Consider the following 21,165-nt stretch of genomic DNA (forward strand, 5'->3'; position numbering starts at 1 on the left):
CCTCTATTTCCCCCAATCTTTCCTTTGATCGTGTTCTGCTTTATCTCTGATAAGAGAAATCAGAAAGCCGACTGCATGGTGCCTCTTACAAAGCTTAATACACTTTTAACAATGTTTTTATTATCAAGCAGTTGAAAGCTTTTTATGACCAACACTAACCGTATGGATGTTAAGTGTGGAACAAAAAGCAATATGAAAGAATGGAAGATTTGCTAAATTAAATGCAGCACAATAACTGCTTTTCGATAAACTTCTCGAAAGCCAGACTTGAAATCGAAAATAAATTTAGATTAATCTCACAGACTTACAATGCAATAACGAAAGTACATCATAGATGAATGTCTTGATATTATCATATACAGAAATGGTTGCAGTTAGCTTGATAATGTTCATGTACCAATAATACATTGTATGTAGTGAATGCAGAACCAATAACATCAGAGCTTATCAATACTATGGTCTTTCGTAATTAAGCACCATCCTTACTTACAAGAGAAGCACAGAAGTTACAAAGGCTACGTTCACACTGCAGGGCTTTATGCTCAGTTCAGATTTTTTTTAAAAATGTGATTTTTTTTTGCAAGGCCGTTCACATTTCCAATTAAATACGACCTTTTGTGATCTCCTGTGTGAACGTGAAATGACCCAGAAGTGACCCGCATGCGCAGAAGAGTACTCAACGGTGAATGACGTCACTCGTTGTTTGGGGAAGTAGCTAACATTAAACATGGATGTTTGTATTTGGCTCGGAGGCTTTTTATTTTTCACTGGCATTGGAGCCAGGATCATCTGTAACCACGCTCGGCCATTTCGCTGGAGCCCTCGAGTTTGGCCTGAATAGAACAGTCACCCCAAATATTAATTAAATCTGTGACCTCGCTTCCCTTCCATTGACTGGTCTGCATGGTTGTTGTTTATCTTCTCGTTCCCGCCTACTTTGACGCAGAATTATGACGTTTGTAGCGTATCAATGACGTGCAGGTCGGATACATGTGGCCTGGCCGTTCAGATGGAGGTCACATTTCAAAAGATCGGATAAGTATCGGATTCAGGACCACATACCCAAGTCGGATCTGTGTCGTTCAGACTGTCATGAAAAGATCAGATACAGGTCGCATAGGGGCAAAAAAAATTAGAATTGGGCCGTTTCAGCCTGCAGTGTGAACGTAGCCATTTCAAAAGATCGGATACGTATCGGATTCATGACCACATACCCAAGTCGGATCTGTGTCGTTCAAACTGTCATGAAAAGATCAGATACAGGTCGCATAGGGGCAAAAAAAATCGCAATTGGGTCGTTTCAGCCTGCAGTGTGAACGTAGCCATAGCTACATGAGAGTGTATCTTGCATCTGTGTTTTCTAAATATGTCATTGAAGGAGAATAACTAGTGGTTTAAAAACCAACAAATACAAATTATTCCCAGTTTCTTTAAAGGTTTTATAGGATCTTCTTCAGCTTCCTGAACAAGAACGGTTGGTCAACTTCTATATTTCTTCACAAAACAGTAAGCAAACTACAAGTGACACATGCATTTTAAGACAACTGAAAACAATATTAAACTTAATAGGAACTCCATCTTTGAGTTGATCTGAATCTCATTGTTGAATCTGTTGGTTTTGAAGATTATTCACAATCAAAACTTTAGATAATGTTTCTGTGATTTATCCTGATGATATGATTTTTTTTTTGGTCGATGCATTACCATGTCACATTTGATGAGGATGCAGCATCAGACCTGAAAGTCCTGGATCTATTACTGTGAATGCTTTTTGTATGATTGTATAGAGATGATGATTGACTGAAACTCTTCCCACATGCAGTGCAGTGATACGGTTTCTCTCCAGTGTGTATCCTCTCGTGTGCTTTCAGGATTCCTGACTGATTGAATCTCTTGTCACAGTGTGAACACTTATAAGGTTTCTCTCCAGTGTGGATCCTCTCATGCAGTTTTAAACAGTAAGCCGAAATAAATGTTTTTTCACACTCGAAGCACATGTACTCTTTCACACCAGTATGTGTTTTCTGATGCTCTTTTAAATGATGTAGAAGTGAAAAATGCTTTCCACACAAAGAACATGAATGTGGCTTTTCCTTTGTATGAACGTTCAGGTGTTTCTTCAGGACTGAAGCCCACAAAAATGTTTTGCCGCACTGATCACATGGGTAGAGTTTCTCTCCAGTGTGGATATTCACATGCTCCCGAAGTCTGACAGATTGAGCGAAACTCTTTCCACACTGATCACAAGTGAATGGTTTCTCTCCAGTATGAACGCTCTTATGTGCAGTAAGGTGTCCTTTTAGTCTGAAACTCTTCCCGCACAGATCACATGTGTACGGTTTCTCTCCAGTGTGAATCCTCTCGTGTCTGCTCACATGTCCTGACCGACTGAATCTCTTGTCACAGTGTGAACACTTGTACGGTTTCTCTCCAGTGTGGATCCTCTGGTGCTGTTTTAAACACTTCGCTGAAGTAAAAGTCTTTTCACACTCGAAGCACATGTACTCTCTCACACCAGTATGTTTTTTCTGATGTTCTTTTAAATGTTGTAGACATGAACAACTCTTTCCACACAAAGAACGTGAATGTGGCTTCTCCTTTGTATGAACATTCAAGTGCTTCTTCAGGTCTGAAGCCCACAAAAATGTTTTGCCGCACTGATCACATGCATACAGCTTCCCTCCAGTATGAACTCTCATGTGAAGCTCAAGATGACGTTTTTTTGTCAACCTCTTCCCACACTGAGTGCAGGTGAAAGATTTATTGCCTCTTCTTAAGGGTTTTTCTCCAGTTTTAACAAGACTTTCCTCCTCAAAATCATTCAATTCTTCTTTATCCTTGTTTTCTTCAATCAACTCTGAAAGAAAAGTAAAAACAGTTTATTTTTAAGAAAAAAAGAGAAGTGAAAGGATATAAAAAATTAACCTTGATATAAAAATTTTGGTCATTTTGATGCATTTTCATAAATTATACATTGTCGAAACTTTGCAAGAATGAGATACATTGATCTTAAAATTATTATTTTTAAAACATTATATGCACAAAATCCCACATCAGTTACACAATTATCTAACAAGTTTTATTAAAAAAAAAAAAAAGACCAAGTTCATAGAAAGCATCTCTACACACCAGCTTGTGTTGATCCAAAATGAGCGAGTGCCTGCGGTCACAAGTCTTCCAAAAATATTTGTAATGATATTCGGGTCGCGGTCGGTCGGGTCGTTTGAAATGAAGATGCCAATTAAAAGCGTTAGTCGATAGGCTGAGTTTTACGTCAATCAAACTGTTGACTGGTGCACGAACGCCTCCTCAACAATATCGAATTGGAGTGCGCGCGCTGTTCGGTCAGGTTAAGCTGTCATGGCCAGTGTGGCCACGAAAAAGAGAAGATGCACTTTTAATAGCGAATGGACCGCAACATACTCTTGGTTAAGACCTGTAGATGGCGAAGCAGAGAGAAGTTTTTTGATTTAATCAAAAGCAGTTTTTCTGTGGGACATGGTGGAGAATACGACGTGAGCAACATGGTGCATGTGAGTACCACGAATAAAAAAGCACATCATCAAGAAACAAGCAAATCAGTGCAATCGTTTTTCAATAAACTAAATGACCCACAGGCTAACAAAGTTTCGGCAGCAAAGTGACGAGCATTTAACAAGTTAGCCCCAGTCATTTTTCCAGATTCTGATATAGCTCAGAAAAAATCTGTAGAAACTTTGGGAGGTATTATGGGTCAGGTAGTGTCTTAATCTTTTAGTCGTTTTAGGCGGGTTAGTTGAAAACAACTGTTGGGTGTAGGTTGTTTATACACTGACCCACGCATCACTGGTACACACAGTTTCAATGGAGAGACTGAGAGCTCTAGGACTAAATCTAAAATATCTTAAACTGTGTTCCGAAGATAAACGGAGGTCACACTGGTTTGGAACGACACGAGGGTGAGTTATTAATTACATAATTTTGATTATTGGGTGAACTATTCCTTTAATGCCTCTTGTTTCCTTCTGGAGCATCAGTGAACGTTTGAACCTTTTTTAATAGTTGTGTTTGAGGGCCTTAATTGTCCTCAGTTTGAAAAAATGTAAACTTGCAAACATTTCTTTGAGTAATATGACCATTAATATGAACTCACAATTTAATGTAACATAAAACAAATTATAAATTTTTGTTAAAATCTTTATTTATGCCAAAAAAGCTTACATTTATGTGTCTTTTTGTTCGCTGTAACAGCCATGTTGCCGAGATAATTCATACCCCTTCGTTTGAAGTGTTGTCCCGAAAAATCTTCGTTTGAAGGGCTATCTGACCCTTCCCCATCCCCCTACCCCTCCAACCAAAAGAGAATCGAGACACCCCTAACCCTTCACGTGAATGGAAAGGGGAAGGGCTAAGGGGTAGAATTAGGATTGGGCTTTAATGTTGCAACTAGAGGAATCTACTCTACAGAGCAAGCAGCACCACAGGGGTAGAAACAATATTTACTTCAGGCAGTTACCAAACATGTCAGACTCGGTCAGGTTCTGAAAGTCCCAAGCACTAATGTTAAACAATCTGTGTGAACACCACCACCATGGAACATGCTACACAGAGAACCGCAATAACTAAACCATAAAAAAAACTAGCGCACATACAATAAATAGGCAAAAGCTATGAAACACATATCACCCCCGCAGGACACGGCACACAACCTTCACACCCAGGACGCCATCAGACTGCCACGTAAGAGTTCAATTCATCATAACCCTCCCACCCCATCATGAAATGGCTATACTGATAGATTTAAAATTACACACACACACACACACACACACACACACGCACACAAACAGTTAAAAACTTAACTCTCCCAGGATGCGAGACCCTCCCCGGGGTCTAAGCTTTGGCACTGGCTGGTAGAGGGAAGAAAGCAGACACCAGTCCAGCGCTCGCGAGGCATCCAACTATAGTGGAAACAGAGAACCCCTTTTCTGAGAAGCTGTGCCTCGCAACGCACTCTTATACCCGGCCTATTTTACAGGTTAGCCCGCTAAGCTATCTTCGCTGTCGGCAGCCATAAACAGCATGCAAACGGCACCCACCCCCCAACCCCTGCAGCTCGGCGTTTAGCGAAGACACTGCTTCCCAGAGCCCCGCACGCTTCGCTGTGCCTCTCTATTTATCGTTCTCTCTCCTCCTTCACGCTCATCAATGATCAGGTGCAACAATTATTTAACTCAACCCCCTCTTCCCTCAAATCCCCCCCACCACCACACACACACACAGCAGTCATAATGCATTTTTCCCACGCCACTTCATTACAAATGGATTGCCTGGGGGAAGAAACTATTCCTGTGTCTGGTCATTCTGGTTCTCAGTGCTGTGTAGCGTCAAGCAGAAGGCAACAGTCCAAACAGGAAGTGTGCTGGATGTGATGGGTCCAGAGTGATTTTGCCAGCACTTTTTCCTCACTCTGGATGAGTACAATTCTTGAATAGAAGGAAGGGTTGTACCGATGATTCGCTGTGCAGTCCGGACTACCCTCTGTAGTTTTCTGAGGTCAGATTTGGTAGCTGAGCTTAACCAGAGAGTTATTGAAACGCAGAGGACAGATTAAATGATGGCAGAGTAGAAATGTTTCAGCAGCTCTTGTGGCAGGTTGAACTTCCTCTGCTGGGCCTATTTCACAATAAGTCAATGTAAATGTCCCACTTCAGGTCCTGAGAGATAGTAGTACCCAGGAACTTGAATGACTCCTCTGCAGTCACAGTGCGGTCCATGATGGTGAGTGGGGGGAGTGAAGGGGGGTTTCTCCTGAAGTCCATGATCATCTCCACAGTTTTGAGCATGTTGAGCTCCACATTGTTGAGACTGCACCAGACAGCCAGCTTTAACTTCCTGTTTGTAAGCAGACTAATCACCATCCTGAATGAGGCTGGTGAGTGTGGTGTCATCTGCAAATTTCAGGAGCTTGACAGAGGGGTCTTTAGATGTGCAATCATTGGTGTACAGGGAGAAGAACAGTGGGCAGAGAACGCAGCCCTGAGGAGCTCCACTGCTGATTATATGGTGCTGGATGTGTATTTTCCCAGCCTCACTAGCTGCTGCCTGTCTTTTAGGAAGCTGTTGATCCACTGACAGACAGGAGGTGGGCACGGAGAGCTGAGTTAGTTTGGGCAGGAGGAGGTTTGGGATGATCATGTTAAAGGCCAAGCTGAAGTCCACAAACAGGATCTTCACATAAGTCCCTGGTCTGTCTAGATGTTGCAGAACATAGTGCAGTCCCATGTTTACAGCATCATCCACAGACCTGTTTGCTCTCTATGCAAACTGAAGAGGATCCAGCAAGGGTCCAGTTATGTTCTTCAGGTGGGCCAGTACCAGTTTTTTAAATGACTTCATGACTACAGATGTTAGAGCCACAGGCCTGTAGTCATTTATTTTTGTAATTTTGGATTTCTTTGGGATGGGGATGATGGTGGAGCATTTGAAGCATGCTTGAAGCAACAGATCCAGTGATCTGTTGAAGATCTGTGTGAAGATGGGGGCCAGCTGGTCAGCACAGGATTTCAGACAGGCTGGGGTAACACAATCTGGGCCTGGTGCTTTTTTCCTTTTCTGCTTCCAGAAGACCTGGCGCACCTCAACCTCGCTGATGTGAATTGCAGGTGTGGGGGAGAGAGGCTTGCAGGAGATGTGAATGGTTGTGTGGAGAGGTGTTCAGGATGGGTGTGAGCTGTTTTTTCAAACCTGCAGAAAAACTCTTTCAGATAATTTGACAGATGTTCATTCTTCATAGTGCTGGGGGATGGTGTCTTGTATTTGGTGATCTCCTTCAGACTGTTCTACACTGATGCTGAGTTGCTAGAAGAGTCCTTATTTTTTTCAGAACAATTTGTCTTTGCCCCTCTGATCTCCTTTTCCAGTGTGTATTTAGCCTGTTTATACAAGACATGTCCCCCTTCCTGGAAGCATCTTCTTTGGCCTGACTGAGCTGTCCGAGTTTTGCAGTGAACCATGGTTTGTCATTGTTGTAAGTTAATTAAGTTCTGGTAGGAATGCACATCTTCACAGAAATTGATATATGACATTACAGTCTCTGTGAGCTTGTCCAGATCAATGGCAGCAGCTTCAGAAACACTCCAATCAGGGAGGTCAAAAAAAGCTTGTAAATACTGCTCTGCTTCATTAGTCCATCTTTTTACAGTCCTTAATACAGGTTTAGCTGATTTTAGTTTCTGCCTTTAGGTTGGTATAAGATGAACCAAACAGTGACCAGAGCGTCCAAAAGCTACTCATGGAACAGAGTGATATGCATCCTTTATAGTGGTGTAACAGTGATCCAATATATTACTGTCTCTGGTGGGACATGTGATGTCCTGTCTGTATTCTGTCAGTTCATTTGAGAGTTTTGCTTTATTAAAGTCCCCAAGAATGATTAGAACAGAGTCCGGGTGTTGTTGTTCTGTCTCTGTGATCTGATCAACGAGTTTCTGTAAAGCTGAGCTTATGTGCGCTTGCGGTGGGATGTAAATACTCACAAGAATGAATGAGTGAAACTCCCACAGAGTGCGAGAAATCCTTATTTGTCTGGGAGAGCAGAAGGAGTTCATCCGTCTTGTTGGGTAGAAAGTGGAGATTCGCCAGATGGATACTAGGCAATGGCATTCAAAATCCAGCTTCATGAGGGCTCTCTTCCCCCATCTGCACATCCTGAAGCGTGTGATTAACACAGCTGCTGTGCCGACAAAAATGTCCAGCAAAAACCGGTAATATATTGGGTGATGTGTTGTGTGGAATGTCCAGCCATTTGTCTCTGGTGAAACGGATTGCTGGAATATAACTAAAGACAGGACAAACTAACAAATACACAAAAACAACTGTAGAGCATGCCACAGAGGCCACCATCTTCATTGGCACCAGAACGAGAATGTGATAATATTTCATCACTGAAGCGGTTCATAACAAACACAAATATGTATGGTACTGTTTGAAATCTAGTTAAGAAAGACTGGTAATGTCACATCTTTACAATGTATGAACAGTAGTTTTTTGACAGCACCACTACTCTGAGGCAAAGGCATTACACTGCTCTCACAAGGTTCACTATTCTTCTAAAAACAATACCAAGACCAAACCAAGGTGGATGGGGTACTGATAACATGAACACCCTGCCAGGCTAAAAACAGTCCTCTTTTTAACAAAATGCATGATATTAAAACTATGTAATTCTGCCAAGATAATATTATGGATCATCTAAATTTTATGTTTATCTGCTTATCCCCAGGGCATCAAAGATGTAGCTGACTTTGTTTCTTTAGCAGAAAACAAACGGAGATATTTAACTCAAAACATTGCAGTCTTTTAGTCATAAGCCCCTTTCACACTGAAATTCTGAAAAAAAAACCCCGGCAATTGTTCCCAGATCCCCTTTCACACTGCCAGTGATTACCCGTAATATGTGCGTGCATTCACAAAAAACCCGTAAAGGTCCCGTAAAGACACGTGACATTTAAATGTGACTTGTAATGTACAAGTTTAAAACGCTAGGCACGTTAACTTTCACAAAAGCTTTTCAAAAAAAGAACAATCTCAGCTTCAGCGCAGAAAGTGAGGGACTAATTGATCACTGCTTCATTACAGTTTTCAAATATTTTTTTGTCGCGAACATTGATCTACCTTCAAAACACCTGGCTTGATGACAATCAAAATATTTGCGTCACTACCACAGAAGATTTCTCTACCCTACACCTGTGAGTTGTTTTTTTTCCCATTGTGACAAGATCAACTGGAAGAAACGCCCCATGCCGAGTGAACCTAATGGTCAGCTGCCCACCAAGAAAGTGATTTTGTTATAATGATCACGAGCAGTGTGTTCATGACAACACAATAATAACAATAAAGGGGATACACGGAGCCCCTATTCACATAATAGTGTCACTACTAAGGTTATATTACATTAGCATGGCACTGTTACAGTATGGCTAATGTTAGTCATCTCAAAACATAACGGAACACTTACCGCAGCAACAGGTGATCCAATTTGTCCTGTTTTTATTATCGATGGCATGGCTGTATCCTTTAACCCACGTTTCATGGTCCGTGCGGCAACTTGCATTTTTTCTAAATAGTCGTCTACAGTAAAATGTTCAGAGCAAACGAAATACTTCGTGATGTTGTTTACAGGTGTGTCTGGATCTATTTCCAGAGCAAGTAGCCATCGATTCATCGGTTCAGCGTTTTGGGTTGGATCACGAGTCACGTCTAGCTAGTCACTTGTTTTGTTTACGGAACCATCAACCATCAAGGCGTCTCGTGTGCTGCGCTAATCACTCCGCCCAAGTAGCCAATCCGCCCAAGTAACGTTAGCTGTGCTCCTACACCTAGTGAGAATATAGTTCCCAGTATTTATACGATTAAAAATGGTCTCTGTCTCATTGAGCCTTGTTATTTGTACACGCTGTGACTATACAGATCACAACATGTAAATAGGAAAATGTCTGCATTATTTTGTCACTTATTGGGATTACTATGCTAACAGTATCCATTTACATCCAGTCTTTGTGCTAAGCTAGGCTAGCGGTGGGTGCGTCAAATAACACTTATAGAACGCACAGAAATGAAAAAGGTATGTATGGACTTATCTAACTCTGGGGGATACTGTGAATAAGCTAAAGTCCCAAAAAGTCGGAGTGTTCCTTTAAGAGAAGGACTACATGAGAACCACTATGGATGATGAGTTTGCTCTGCCTCCCTTATTATTTTGTCTTTACTTTGTAACACCAAGAAAGAGTTAATCTCTCATGTATGAGAAGAGCGCGCCAGGAACCTGAATGACTTTAACCAGCCATTAAATGTGTGGGACACCAACTCCTCGTTTTCTATCTCTTTCATTTAATGGATTTAATAAGTTATCTGAGTCAAAGCATTACAACATCACAGACTACAGGCTCTAATCCTCTTTCGCACCCCTGTGTGTGTGTGTGAGAGAGAAATGCGGTGCTGAAGTGAAATAGCTGGGCAGTTTGATAGCCAAATTATAATAGGCCAACTAATAAAAATAATCATAGTTATTATTATTATTATTTAATACATTAATAGTAGAATGAGCCTAATATCATCTTGACTATTGACGGAGACATCTGCTTTCGTCGATATCTCTGACTATCGTTGGTACACGATTCTATCGTCTATCTGCACAACCCTACGACATGGCATTAGTTCTGGCTTTTGTTCACGCAGCGCTTGTTCCAGGACTGAACCCAGAAATGTTACTAGGTCCCCAACCTGGAATCAATTCCGGGACTTGTTTGCGTTCACACAGAAGGCGACCCGGCAATGTTCTGGCAATTTTCCGGATCCAACGTGCAGTGTGAAAGGGGCTATATAATAAAAAGTGGATGGGAATCACAAAAAACAAAACCAAATTAAACCCTGTGGCTCGTGATACATTGATACATTGATGTGTAAAGACACAAAACGGTCAGTCTATGCAAGAAACTGAACAGTATTTATATTGTTTTTACTTCTGATGCACTGGAATGGCTGAACTGTACGAGCGCCTCAAAACACAGCCTGCACGTGAGGCGTCTTTTTTTTTGCTTTATGGCAGATCACAGACTTGTAAGTGTATTACTGCAACCTACATCTCAAATTGACCATTGATGCTCGATTTACAATCTCAATTAGTACTGTCAATGGTCCATTTGAGAGATAGGTGGCAGTAATGCATTTATATCTGTGATACGCCATAAATCAAGAAGAAGATGCCTCACACAGGCTGTGTTTCGAGGAGGTGCTCCTACAGTTCTGACAGTTCAGTCATTGCAGTGCATCAGATGTAAAAAAAAAACAAAAAAAAAACAATGTAAATACTAACAAATAAAAATAATTCCCAGTCTCTCTTAAAAGTTTAATAGGCTCTTCTTAAGCTTCCTGAACAAAAACGGTTGGTCAACTTCTACATTTCTTCACGAAACAGTAAGCAAACTACAAGGGACGCATATGCATTTTAAGACAACTGAAAACAATATGAAACTTCAAAGTTATTTGGGGAGGAAATTCAGTCTTTAAGTTGATCTGAATCTCACTGTTGAATCGGTTGGTTTTGAAGATTAACCTTATTTGCGATCAAAACTTTAGATAATGTTTCTGTGATTTATCCTGATATGTTTTTTTTGGTCGATGCATTACTGTGTCACATTTGATGAGGATGCAGCATCAGACCTGAAAGTCCTGGATCTACTTACTGTGAATGCTTTTTGTATGATTGTATAGAGATGATGATTGACTGAAACTCTTCCCACATGCAGTGCAGTGATACGGTTTCTCTCCAGTGTGTATCCTCTCGTGTGCTTTCAGGATTCCTGACTGATTGAATCTCTTGTCACAGTGTGAACACTTATAAGGTTTCTCTCCAGTGTGGATCCTCTCATGAAGTTTTAAACAGTAAGCCGAAATAAATGTTTTTTCACACTCGAAGCACATGTACTCTTTCACACCAGTATGTGTTTTCTGATGCTCTTTTAAATGATGTAGAAGTGAAAAATGCTTTCCACACAAAGAACATGAATGTGGCTTTTCCTTTGTATGAACGTTCAGGTGTTTCTTCAGGACTGAAGCCCACAAAAATGTTTTGCCGCACTGATCACATGGGTAGAGTTTCTCTCCAGTGTGGATATTCACGTGCTCCCGAAGTCTGACAGATTGAGCGAAACTCTTTCCACACTGATCACAAGTGAATGGTTTCTCTCCAGTATGAACGCTCTTATGTGCAGTAAGGTGTCCTTTTAGTCTGAAACTCTTCCCGCACAGATCACATGTGTACGGTTTCTCTCCAGTGTGAATCCTCTCGTGTCTGCTCACATGTCCTGACCGACTGAATCTCTTGTCACAGTGTGAACACTTGTACGGTTTCTCTCCAGTGTGGATCCTCTGGTGCTGTTTTAAACACTTCGCTGAAGTAAAAGTCTTTTCACACTCAAAACACATGTACTCTCTCACACTCGTATGTTTTTTCTGATGTTCTTTTACATGTTGTAGACATGAACAACTCTTCCCACACAAAGAACGTGAATGTGGTTTCTCCTTTTTATGAACATTCAGGTGCTTCTTCAGGTCTTCCTCAGTCAATTCTTCTTTCTTCTCGTTTTCTTCAATCAACTCTGAAATAGAAGTAAAAACTGTTTATTTGTGAGCGACTAGTTAAAAGAAATAAAAAGAGACATGAGAAAGGACATACAAATTAAACTTGATATAACAATTTTGCTGCATTTTCATAAATTATGTGTTGTCAAAACAAGAAGGAGGCACATTGGTCTTCAAATTATTATTTTTAAAACATTATAGGCACAAATCCCAAAATTATCTAACAAGTTTTATTGAAAAAAAGACCCAGTTCATAGAACGCACCTCTTATTATTTGCTTCTTCATCAGCTCTAAAGCTGTTTCATATCCACGTATTCAATTATATTATTTCGTAATATTCATGCTTCTTATATTAATCCTCATGGTATATTCATGTATTTCTCATTAATGTTACTCATTTATATTTATCTTTTGTTTTGTTAGATGCTTATATGTAATATTTGTAGTATTCGCTAAACAATTTCCACTGTAAATATATCAAAATGTTATTTTTGATTAGTAATACGCATTGCTAAGAACTTCATTTGGACAACTTTAAAGGCCATTTTCTCAGAATTTTGAATTTTTTTTTTTTGCACTCTCAGATTCCAGATTTTTTATAATTGTATCTCAGACAAATATTGTCCTTACAAACTTACATCAATGGAAAGTGTATTTATTCAGCTTTCATGTGATGTAAAAAATCTGTTCAAAATTGTTTTTACCTTGTGACTGGTTTGGTGGTCCAGGGTCACAAAGATATGTCATCTTTATTTACTGAACATCTTCAACTACTGCCTGAAGTAAAAATGTTTCTTAGAATTAATGGTACTAGATACTCTTTCCAGAAACTGTGTTTTTGTAATATGTAAAATATGATATTTGAAAGTAGAGTTGTTCTGAGCTGATTAAGCTACATTTGTTTTTAATGCATTTTTTCAGCAAGCAGACAGACAATGGTTTCATTTTTTGTGTGTGTTTGCCTGTTTGAGAAGTTGCAGTGACAGAAACAGTGACATTAGTTAGAGTTAAAGCCCATTTTTAAGATATTAAGAAAGTGTAAACAGGCTAATCTTGCCAAAGAAGAATTTTAAAATGTAAAATTAAATGTTCATTAAATGTTCAAATTTAAATGATTTATTATTAACAAGGTTCAGGAGGAGCACAATCAGATGGTCCACCAATTCAGCACGAGTGGAGCTTGTTTAGTTATTCATGTTAATCAGCACGAGATGTGCGTGCGTTCGTTCTAGGGATGTCAACGATTAATCGATGATCGATTAATTGTCGATAAGAGATGCAATCGATTAAGGCTATGGATGGTCGGTTAACCGATTCAATGTTGGGCTGCGTGCGGCTCATGCGCACTCAACACGTGCGAGCGGCTGTGAGTGACGGTGACGATATATAAAAGCATCATCATTCATTCACAATGTACAAATTAAGTTTTTAATGTGATTTAAACTTTAAAGTACACTAAAATAGAAACAACATAAAAGTTCTTCAACATTAAATGCAATAGAAATGTAGTTACTAATCATTTCATCAGATAACTGTTTTATATCGTGCGCTTTGCAGGGCTGCGGGACACAGTGACAGGACAGGTAGTCTATTCATTCCTACAACTTGTTAATTCATTCCTACGAATTATTAATGTGGCAATTGTCCATGTTTCATTAATTTTGTTCCCTAAATAACCCATGATTTAAGTGAAATAAGGGAACAAATTAATAAATCGAACGAATTCTTAATTCATGAAATCTTTAATTTCCCTTCCCATGTTTACCACAGTAAGAGATGCGAAAACAGTTATTAAAAGCGAAAGATAATAAAATAAACCTGGGAAATTAGAGGGTTAGACTATTTAGATTTAGGAAAAGAAACAATGCTTAAATATACTGAATTTGTGGAAATTCGTGACCAACCGGCAAACCAGAACAAATGTAGGCCCAACATAAAAATAACAATTTGTTTTCATGTTTTTTTGTTTGTTTTTTTTTATTTTATTTTTTTAAATAGGCTATGCGAAATATATCCGACTTAAATAGGCTAATTAAGATTAACGGATTTAAAACAGAAGTGTGGGCGCTCCATAAGTTCACAAAAAAAAAAAAAAAGGATGACAACGCATTCTGTTTGTTTGCTTTATTTTACAAGAGCACAAATCTTCTGTTTTTATTGTGAGTGTGCACAAATGAAAGTAAACACTTTTGCGGAAAATATATATATTTTTTTAATGTCTCAGCTGTTTCGATCGCCCCGGAGCCTGCTGCACACGTATATTCTAGCGATTCAAACTTACATCGCAGTCTGTTCACTATCAAAATAAAATGTCAACTAAACATTAAAAGGTTACACTGGTCAGTTTAAATAGACCGTAGTATACCGGTCCACTCTGCTGTTATGCCAAGGACGTTTTTGCTCATATGAAGAGGATCATCTTTTCCGTCTATATGCGAATGCGTGTTAAGTACAAGCCTAGTACTAAACATTCAAATACATTGCGAATATGGAAACATTTCGATTTGTGCCGAATGAGACATGAGCAATAACCTCCAAATAAATCTAGCCAAAGCCGCGCTCGCTCATCATCCTCGTCTGCACGCATGCACTGTCACGATCTAATGCGCTGTATGCCGGATTTTTAAAAATCTGACATTTTCTAGGACAGAATCCAGCAGGATCAAATTAATGTGAGCAACTGTGTTTTGGTGCAGCAGCGCCGATGTAGTTCACTTAATGTGCAGCGCAGTCACACGCGCTCCACATTTCGGATAATTTTATACAATAATGTCAGTTGAAAACATTGCAATTGTGCTTTAAAATACAACAACGAGCACCACAAAACCATTTCAAGAGGTGCGTTCAGCGTTCTCCGTGCGGGATTGGAAACTGTCAACAAAGTAAAATGACCTCAAAAGTATGGCGCGCTCTCTTCATTTTATCAAATGATCATAATCGCATCTATTCATTTTATAATCCTGCTACTAGCATTTTATTCAGACTAAAACCTCTTTAATTCAAGTGAGAAAGCGTTTTGTGTGTGTGTGTGGCTTTTGCACATCCTGTCATACCGCTGACTGCGTGCCTGCAATAGACGCATTTTGCAGTATTATGGTTAACGATTAATCGATTAATTGATCGTTAATTTAAACGACGATCGATCATGGAAATAATCGAAATTTGACATCCCTAGTTCGTTCATATATATATATAATTATATATGAACACATACACATACATACATACATACATACATACATACATACAGGTGCTGGTCATATAATTAGAATATCATCAAAACATTTATTTATTTCATTAATTCCATTCAAAAAGTCTAACTTGTATATTATATTTATTCATTACACACAGACTGTGTTTCTACCAAATCTTTTCCTTCCCTTCGCCTCTCTATTAATGTGCTATGACACAGAGCTCTGTGAACAGCCAGCCTCTTTTGCAGTGACCTTTTGTGTCATGCCCTCCTTGTGCAAGGTGTCAATCTTCCCCATGATTGTGTAGCCTACAGAACTAGACTGAGAGACCATTTAAAGGCTTTGCAGGTGTTTTGAGTTAATTAGCTGATTAGAGTGTGACACCAGGTGTCTTCAATATTGAACCTTTTCACAATATTCTAATTTTCTGAGATACTGATATTTGGGATTTTCCTTAGCTGTCAGTAATAAACATCAAAATTAAAAGAAATAAACATTTGAAATATATCAGTCTGTGTGTAATGAATAAATATATTTTTAATGGAATTAGTGAAATAAATCAACTTTTTGATTCTAATTATATGACCAGCACCTATATATACATATATATATAGACACACACACACACACACACACTTACAGCCAACTTACCTCTCTGTCCCACAACAGTTTACTGGAATCCCTCCTCCACCTGAACTCCTCACATTAACTATTCTTATCCCAGATTAGGGATAAAGGGAGTTCTCTGGGTTCATGCTATATTCCTGGCTCAGAACAACCCCCCCATCCCCCCACTACCACCACCACGACAGCAAGCCAAGTATGCTTACTATCTGCTTAATCCAATTATATGTTAGTGCAAAGCAGCCTACGATCAGCGTATTAGGTTAACGTTATCCTTTATGGCTCCAACAAGGTTTTGTTCCGTCTTCCATGTGGTGCCAACATACACCATGAGCAAAGCAACTCGATTCAACTTGATTCCTTGATTCCCTTGATATTTTATGGGGGGGGTTCTACCTATCTAGTTATGAATGACAAAAATAAAAGGCATGCAGCTGTTTTTAAGCAGTTAAAAATACATAAATTATCTTATTATGTGCAGCTTTGGAGTCGATCAAAATAAGACTAGGAGCATATCTTTAGCAAAGCAGCACAGAAAACTACTTCTCAACACTTCTGAAATGAGCGCGGTGCGGCTGGTATAAACACAAGCCAAAGTATACTTGAGAATTTATATCGTAAATTCAAAAAAAATTTGACCAATCAGATTATTCGGTCAAAACATTAGGATACCTGCCTCTCAATGTACGTATTTGCATTTTTCTGCGCACCTTTCACGCAGACAAGATATGTTATAATTTATTATGTTATTGCAGACTGATCAAGAAAAGAATGAATTATTGTTTTAATACTATGTGCTTTGTACTGTAATGTTTTCTCACCAGTGAATTTCACATGAGGTTAGTCTCTCTCACTAGTAAATACCAACCTGTTTGTTCTTCAGTTTCTTCCGTGGGTTTCATTCTGCAGGGTTCTTGATCTCTCATCATCTCTCTTTCCTCTTTAATAAACTCAACCTTTGCAGATTTCAGCTCTTCCTGATGCTTTCTTCTGCACTTGTAAATTGATGGGAATATTCCAGCATTTATTGGTGAATTGCTCAATGTGTGATTGTTGTGGAAGGAGCTTCGCTGAACATGAATTTCTGTGTGGAAGAAGCAGATTTTCCAAAATCATCAATACATCAGTTACTTGGTGTTTTTATTATTATTATTATTATTATTATTATTATTATTATTATTAATAATAATATTACACATTTAAGCATTTATGTGAGTGCAATATTTGTTAATTTATTATGTCTGACTTCCAGTACAATTTTATAATTTGCTGTACTTGGTTATACTTCTCAATTTGTCCCTGTAGCAGGTAATGAATAAGAAGTCTCTCACATTTGTAGAAATCAGCTTGCTTCTGCATTAGAAAATAACGTGGATAACAGCTAAAGGTTGTTTTATTATTGGGAGATTGGAAAAAGCATAATTGCTAACTTGGATCATGTAAAGCACCTCATACAATACAAAGTTAATCATACAATGGCCTCTGGTCTCCTGAATGTCAAATTTTTTCCAAGTATAAGCCTAATTAACATGACATTTAACAAAATATAATTTAAAAACACACACGCTTGAAGTAGGTTCATAGTGAAAAGAATGACTTAATATAATAGGTATACTGTTCTCCCTTCATGTTTAACTTTTCCAAAGTCTGACAGCAAGCTGAATTCGAGAAATGAAAGATTCAGTTTCAGCATTTATTGCATCCGTACAATAGACCAGCCACCAATGGATCTCTAGTTAGTCTCATGACTAAACGTGTCCAAATAACTCGAATGACAATATACAGGTTACAAGAATGTTGTTCTTATCACACACATTTGCATACTAAAATAGATTTCTATATATCTCCAAAAACATTTAGGATTAGCATTGAAAAGGATTAAGAGAACATGCTATGCGTCAAATGACAACGTCTTGTCCACGTTACACATTAATATCAAAAATACGTCACCCAAATCTAGTAGAGAAGGAAACTTACAGCTATTGCTCTTTAAAAGCAAGGCTTGATGACGATTATCCAAAAACGTACCTCATCTGAACGACACACACCAGCGTGTTGTTCAGCTTTAGGATGGTTGCCAGGTTTTCACAACAAACAATTTCTTCTTCTTCTTCTTCTTCTGGTGTTTAATGGCGGATTGGCAGACCAACATAAATGGTGCATTTCCGCCACCTACTGATCTGGAGTGTGGAGTGTACTTGGCTTTGGAAGAAACAAAAAAATTAAATTCTATTTACTATTCCTGTTTTATTTAGATATTTAAATAATAATTCATGAATTTTTGATTGTCTTGTCCCATTTCCTAGTAATAATTTTATTGAAATTGTATCAACTCCCATCCTTCCTAACTCTTGACTTAACTGTTGTCTCTCCCTTTCATATGCAGCACATTCTAAAATATTTTATTTTATTTATTTTTTTGACATTTAGGAATTACAACTGCAGTCAGGGGGTACAAAAAGTAAAGCAAATAAACAGACATAAAAATACATATACAAATTCAGAAAAAAATTTAAAGGCTAAAGATGTGAAAATGTTTACAGATTAAAACGCATTTTGCAGCTTTGTTATTTTTCAGCCCCACTATTGTATTTAGGTATTGCAAAATTTCTGCTTTTAAAATAAAAAATAAAGGCTTATTTCCTCCAAATTTACATGAATGAATACTAAATTTAGCTAACAGAAGAAGCAGATTAATTAAATAATATTCCTTATGGTAAAATTTGTCATAAGAGAAAAAACCAAATAATACATTTTTAAAGCACAGTTGAAAGCTGGACATGATATGAGCCTTAATAAAGGAATTCTAAAAGAATATGCTGCACAAACAATTTCTTCTTCGTCGTCGTCTTTTTCTTCTTCTTCTTGGCTTTTGCAACTTGTAATTATTGCATATCGCCACCTACTGTACAGGAGTGTGTATAGGGACTTGCCATATACTTCACATTGCTTTGAGTTTATTGCCATCACTCGTTCCCTTAGAACGTAATGTAATTACAATAAAATGTCATTCATAAAAATCAATAAAGTAGAAATGTTTCAAAACATACAGTTAGAGAGTATTTTATTAGTCTATTAGTACCTCATACCTTGTGATATGATACTGGTAAAGTATGCATCATTTCAAATAATAAAGACTATGCATTCTGTCCCCCAAAGAGAAGAGAAGTTGTTAATTAATTAAACAGCCCTAGAGTGATTCATGATTAGCACAGTTATGTTTGCTTATTCGTTCATAAAAAAGCATATTATAGAGAAACCATAAACTAGCCTTTTGTATATCTAAACAAAAATATATAATATATTTTTAGAGACCTTTGTGAACAAAACTGAAGTATATTAATCATATAAAGTTTCAAGATATTAATGATTACAAATATGCCAGTGATTTTGTAGCATTTAGTTAATTTTAATGGTCTTTTTATTGCATTTACATGCATTTAACCAGCAGATGTCCTCACAATCAACCATTTGCTCCTACAAATAAATACATGTTTGTTTATTTATAAAAGGGATTAGCTCTATATGAGCAGTGACATACAGCCTGAGTAATCTTTACATGAAGCATTCTGAACACATCAGATTGTTAGCCACTTTAACTTTCACTTCTGTACTGGTAATAGATGTGGACTTCGATAAAAACAATGGCCAAACAGTTCCAGAACCATGTTTATTATATGCAAATATTAATTGTTATCAAGGTTGCTTTCTTTTACATAGATTAGATAGAATTATAAAAAGTAATGAAATTCATTGTAACATTAGGAAAGGTTGAAATTGGACTTCATAAGTGACTTTCACTGAGAATGACAAACATTTCCATTGTATATGTTTGTGTACAAATGCATATGAATAGAAGACTTAGACTTCTAATCAGTTACTTTTTAAAGAGTTATTTGTACATAAAAATATGTGAAAGATGTGATAAAGTGTGTAGTCTTTCTATTGTAATAAATAGAAATTGAGGGTTTTCCACACAGAGAAATGCTCGAGTTGATAAATACTGCATGACAAACACAGCTATAATTAGTTTGTTCTGCTGTTGTTAATTTATCAGTTATAGAAGAACTCTTTATATATATATATATATTAGCATCAACTGATACTGTGGCTCTTTATAACATGCAATCATGACCAGCTAAACAAACAATTCCCCACACTATGTTCAAAGCCCTGATGGAAAATGTACTTTTTGCTGTTAAAAATCTTCAAATATCTGTGCCTAAAAAAATTAAATGTAACTAATGGTAGATGCAGAAACATTTTAATTTTGATTGATTATTTCTAGTTTCATCAACAAAATACAGTGTTTCAACATATTCCTTTCACCAAAAATGTCATCTTTGTCTGCACCTTTCAGATAGCTAATTCTGAACTGCTCCACTACTGCTTCTTTAAACAAGAAATCTTCACAAAAGCAAGAATCGTTTTAGTTCATGATTTAAAGAGCAGAAATATCTCTTCTCAGACCCTTTAGATGTGATGTATATGCAGCTTAATGTCTGTACAAATGTAATTTGAATTAGGGGTTATTGATAGAAAGGTTAATTTCTGCATCACCATAGCAACAATGCATTGATCAATCGGCATGCTGGTTTGATTATTGATTGTTTGGATGGGGGAGGGCATCTCTGATCACAGAATGATGATGGATGAAACGAACGCCTTTTCTAACAAACACGGTTAAAACAGGTCCAGAAACGCGTCAGTACTTAGAGCTCGCATCTGTCCTCATTCAGAGCATCACTGTGTGTCTGCTGTCCCTGGCCTTTCTCTTCAATACTCATCTGATAGTTATTCCATATTCAAGAGGAATTTTAACACCATGATTTTATAGTATAACTGGTGAAAGAACAATAACATCTAGCTAAATATTCTACAGAAAAGTGTGAGCTGTACGCGCGCAGTTATAACTTCGAGGTTAATTTTTTATACGTAGCCTATCTTTAGTTTCGTATGCTATAATAATAAATACTTAAATTCTAATAATAAACGGTAATAATAATAATAATAATAATAAACTGCAATAATGTCAAATAAAAAGCTATCTGTGTCGAATCAAAAGATCGATTACATTTTTCCTGATCACAGATTTATGTTTATAATAATGAATGTGTAAAATTAAATCATGTTGAATAAATAAAGTCGGACTCTGTATAAACTAGGCTACGTTAAACAACAAATTGATTTATCATTACACTGGCCGGAATTTATTCCATAATA

General features: G+C 37.7%; 1 protein-coding gene across 4 annotated transcripts; it reads right to left on the reverse strand.

The window, feature by feature from the left end:
- Positions 1-771: 771 nt before the first annotated feature.
- LOC127975061 (zinc finger protein 721) lies at positions 772-18,085 on the reverse strand. 4 transcript variants are annotated; one of them, XM_052578825.1, is made up of 4 exons: positions 17,971-18,085; positions 16,811-17,026; positions 11,226-12,158; positions 772-2,857 (listed from the first exon to the last, which is right to left on the reverse strand). In XM_052578825.1, the coding sequence occupies exons 2-4, from the start codon at positions 16,869-16,871 to the stop codon at positions 1,701-1,703; spliced, it is 2,151 nt and encodes a 716-aa protein (XP_052434785.1). In that variant the 5' UTR covers positions 16,872-17,026; positions 17,971-18,085; the 3' UTR covers positions 772-1,700. The 4 variants fall into 4 exon arrangements, with proteins under 4 accessions (XP_052434785.1, XP_052434787.1, XP_052434784.1 ...); XM_052578827.1 differs by having other exon boundaries at positions 11,226-12,140; positions 17,920-18,059; XM_052578824.1 differs by having other exon boundaries at positions 17,920-18,059.
- Between the last annotated feature and the right edge of the window lie 3,080 nt (positions 18,086-21,165).

Source organism: Carassius gibelio, chromosome B16 (genome assembly GCF_023724105.1).
Source record: "Carassius gibelio isolate Cgi1373 ecotype wild population from Czech Republic chromosome B16, carGib1.2-hapl.c, whole genome shotgun sequence".
NCBI classification, from domain to species: Eukaryota; Metazoa; Chordata; class Actinopteri; order Cypriniformes; family Cyprinidae; genus Carassius; species Carassius gibelio.

Coding starts and splice junctions, on each gene's coding strand:
- LOC127975061 (XM_052578825.1), bottom strand. CDS start 16,871: ATGATGAGAGATCAAGAACCCTGCAGAATGAAACCCACGGAAGAAACT. Junction 12,159..16,810: donor AGAAACTGAAGAACAAACAG/GTTGGTATTTAC, acceptor ACAAATAAACAG/TTTTTACTTCTATTTCAGAG. Junction 2,858..11,225: donor TCATACAAAAAGCATTCACA/GTAAGTAGATCC, acceptor CTTTTCTTTCAG/AGTTGATTGAAGAAAACAAG.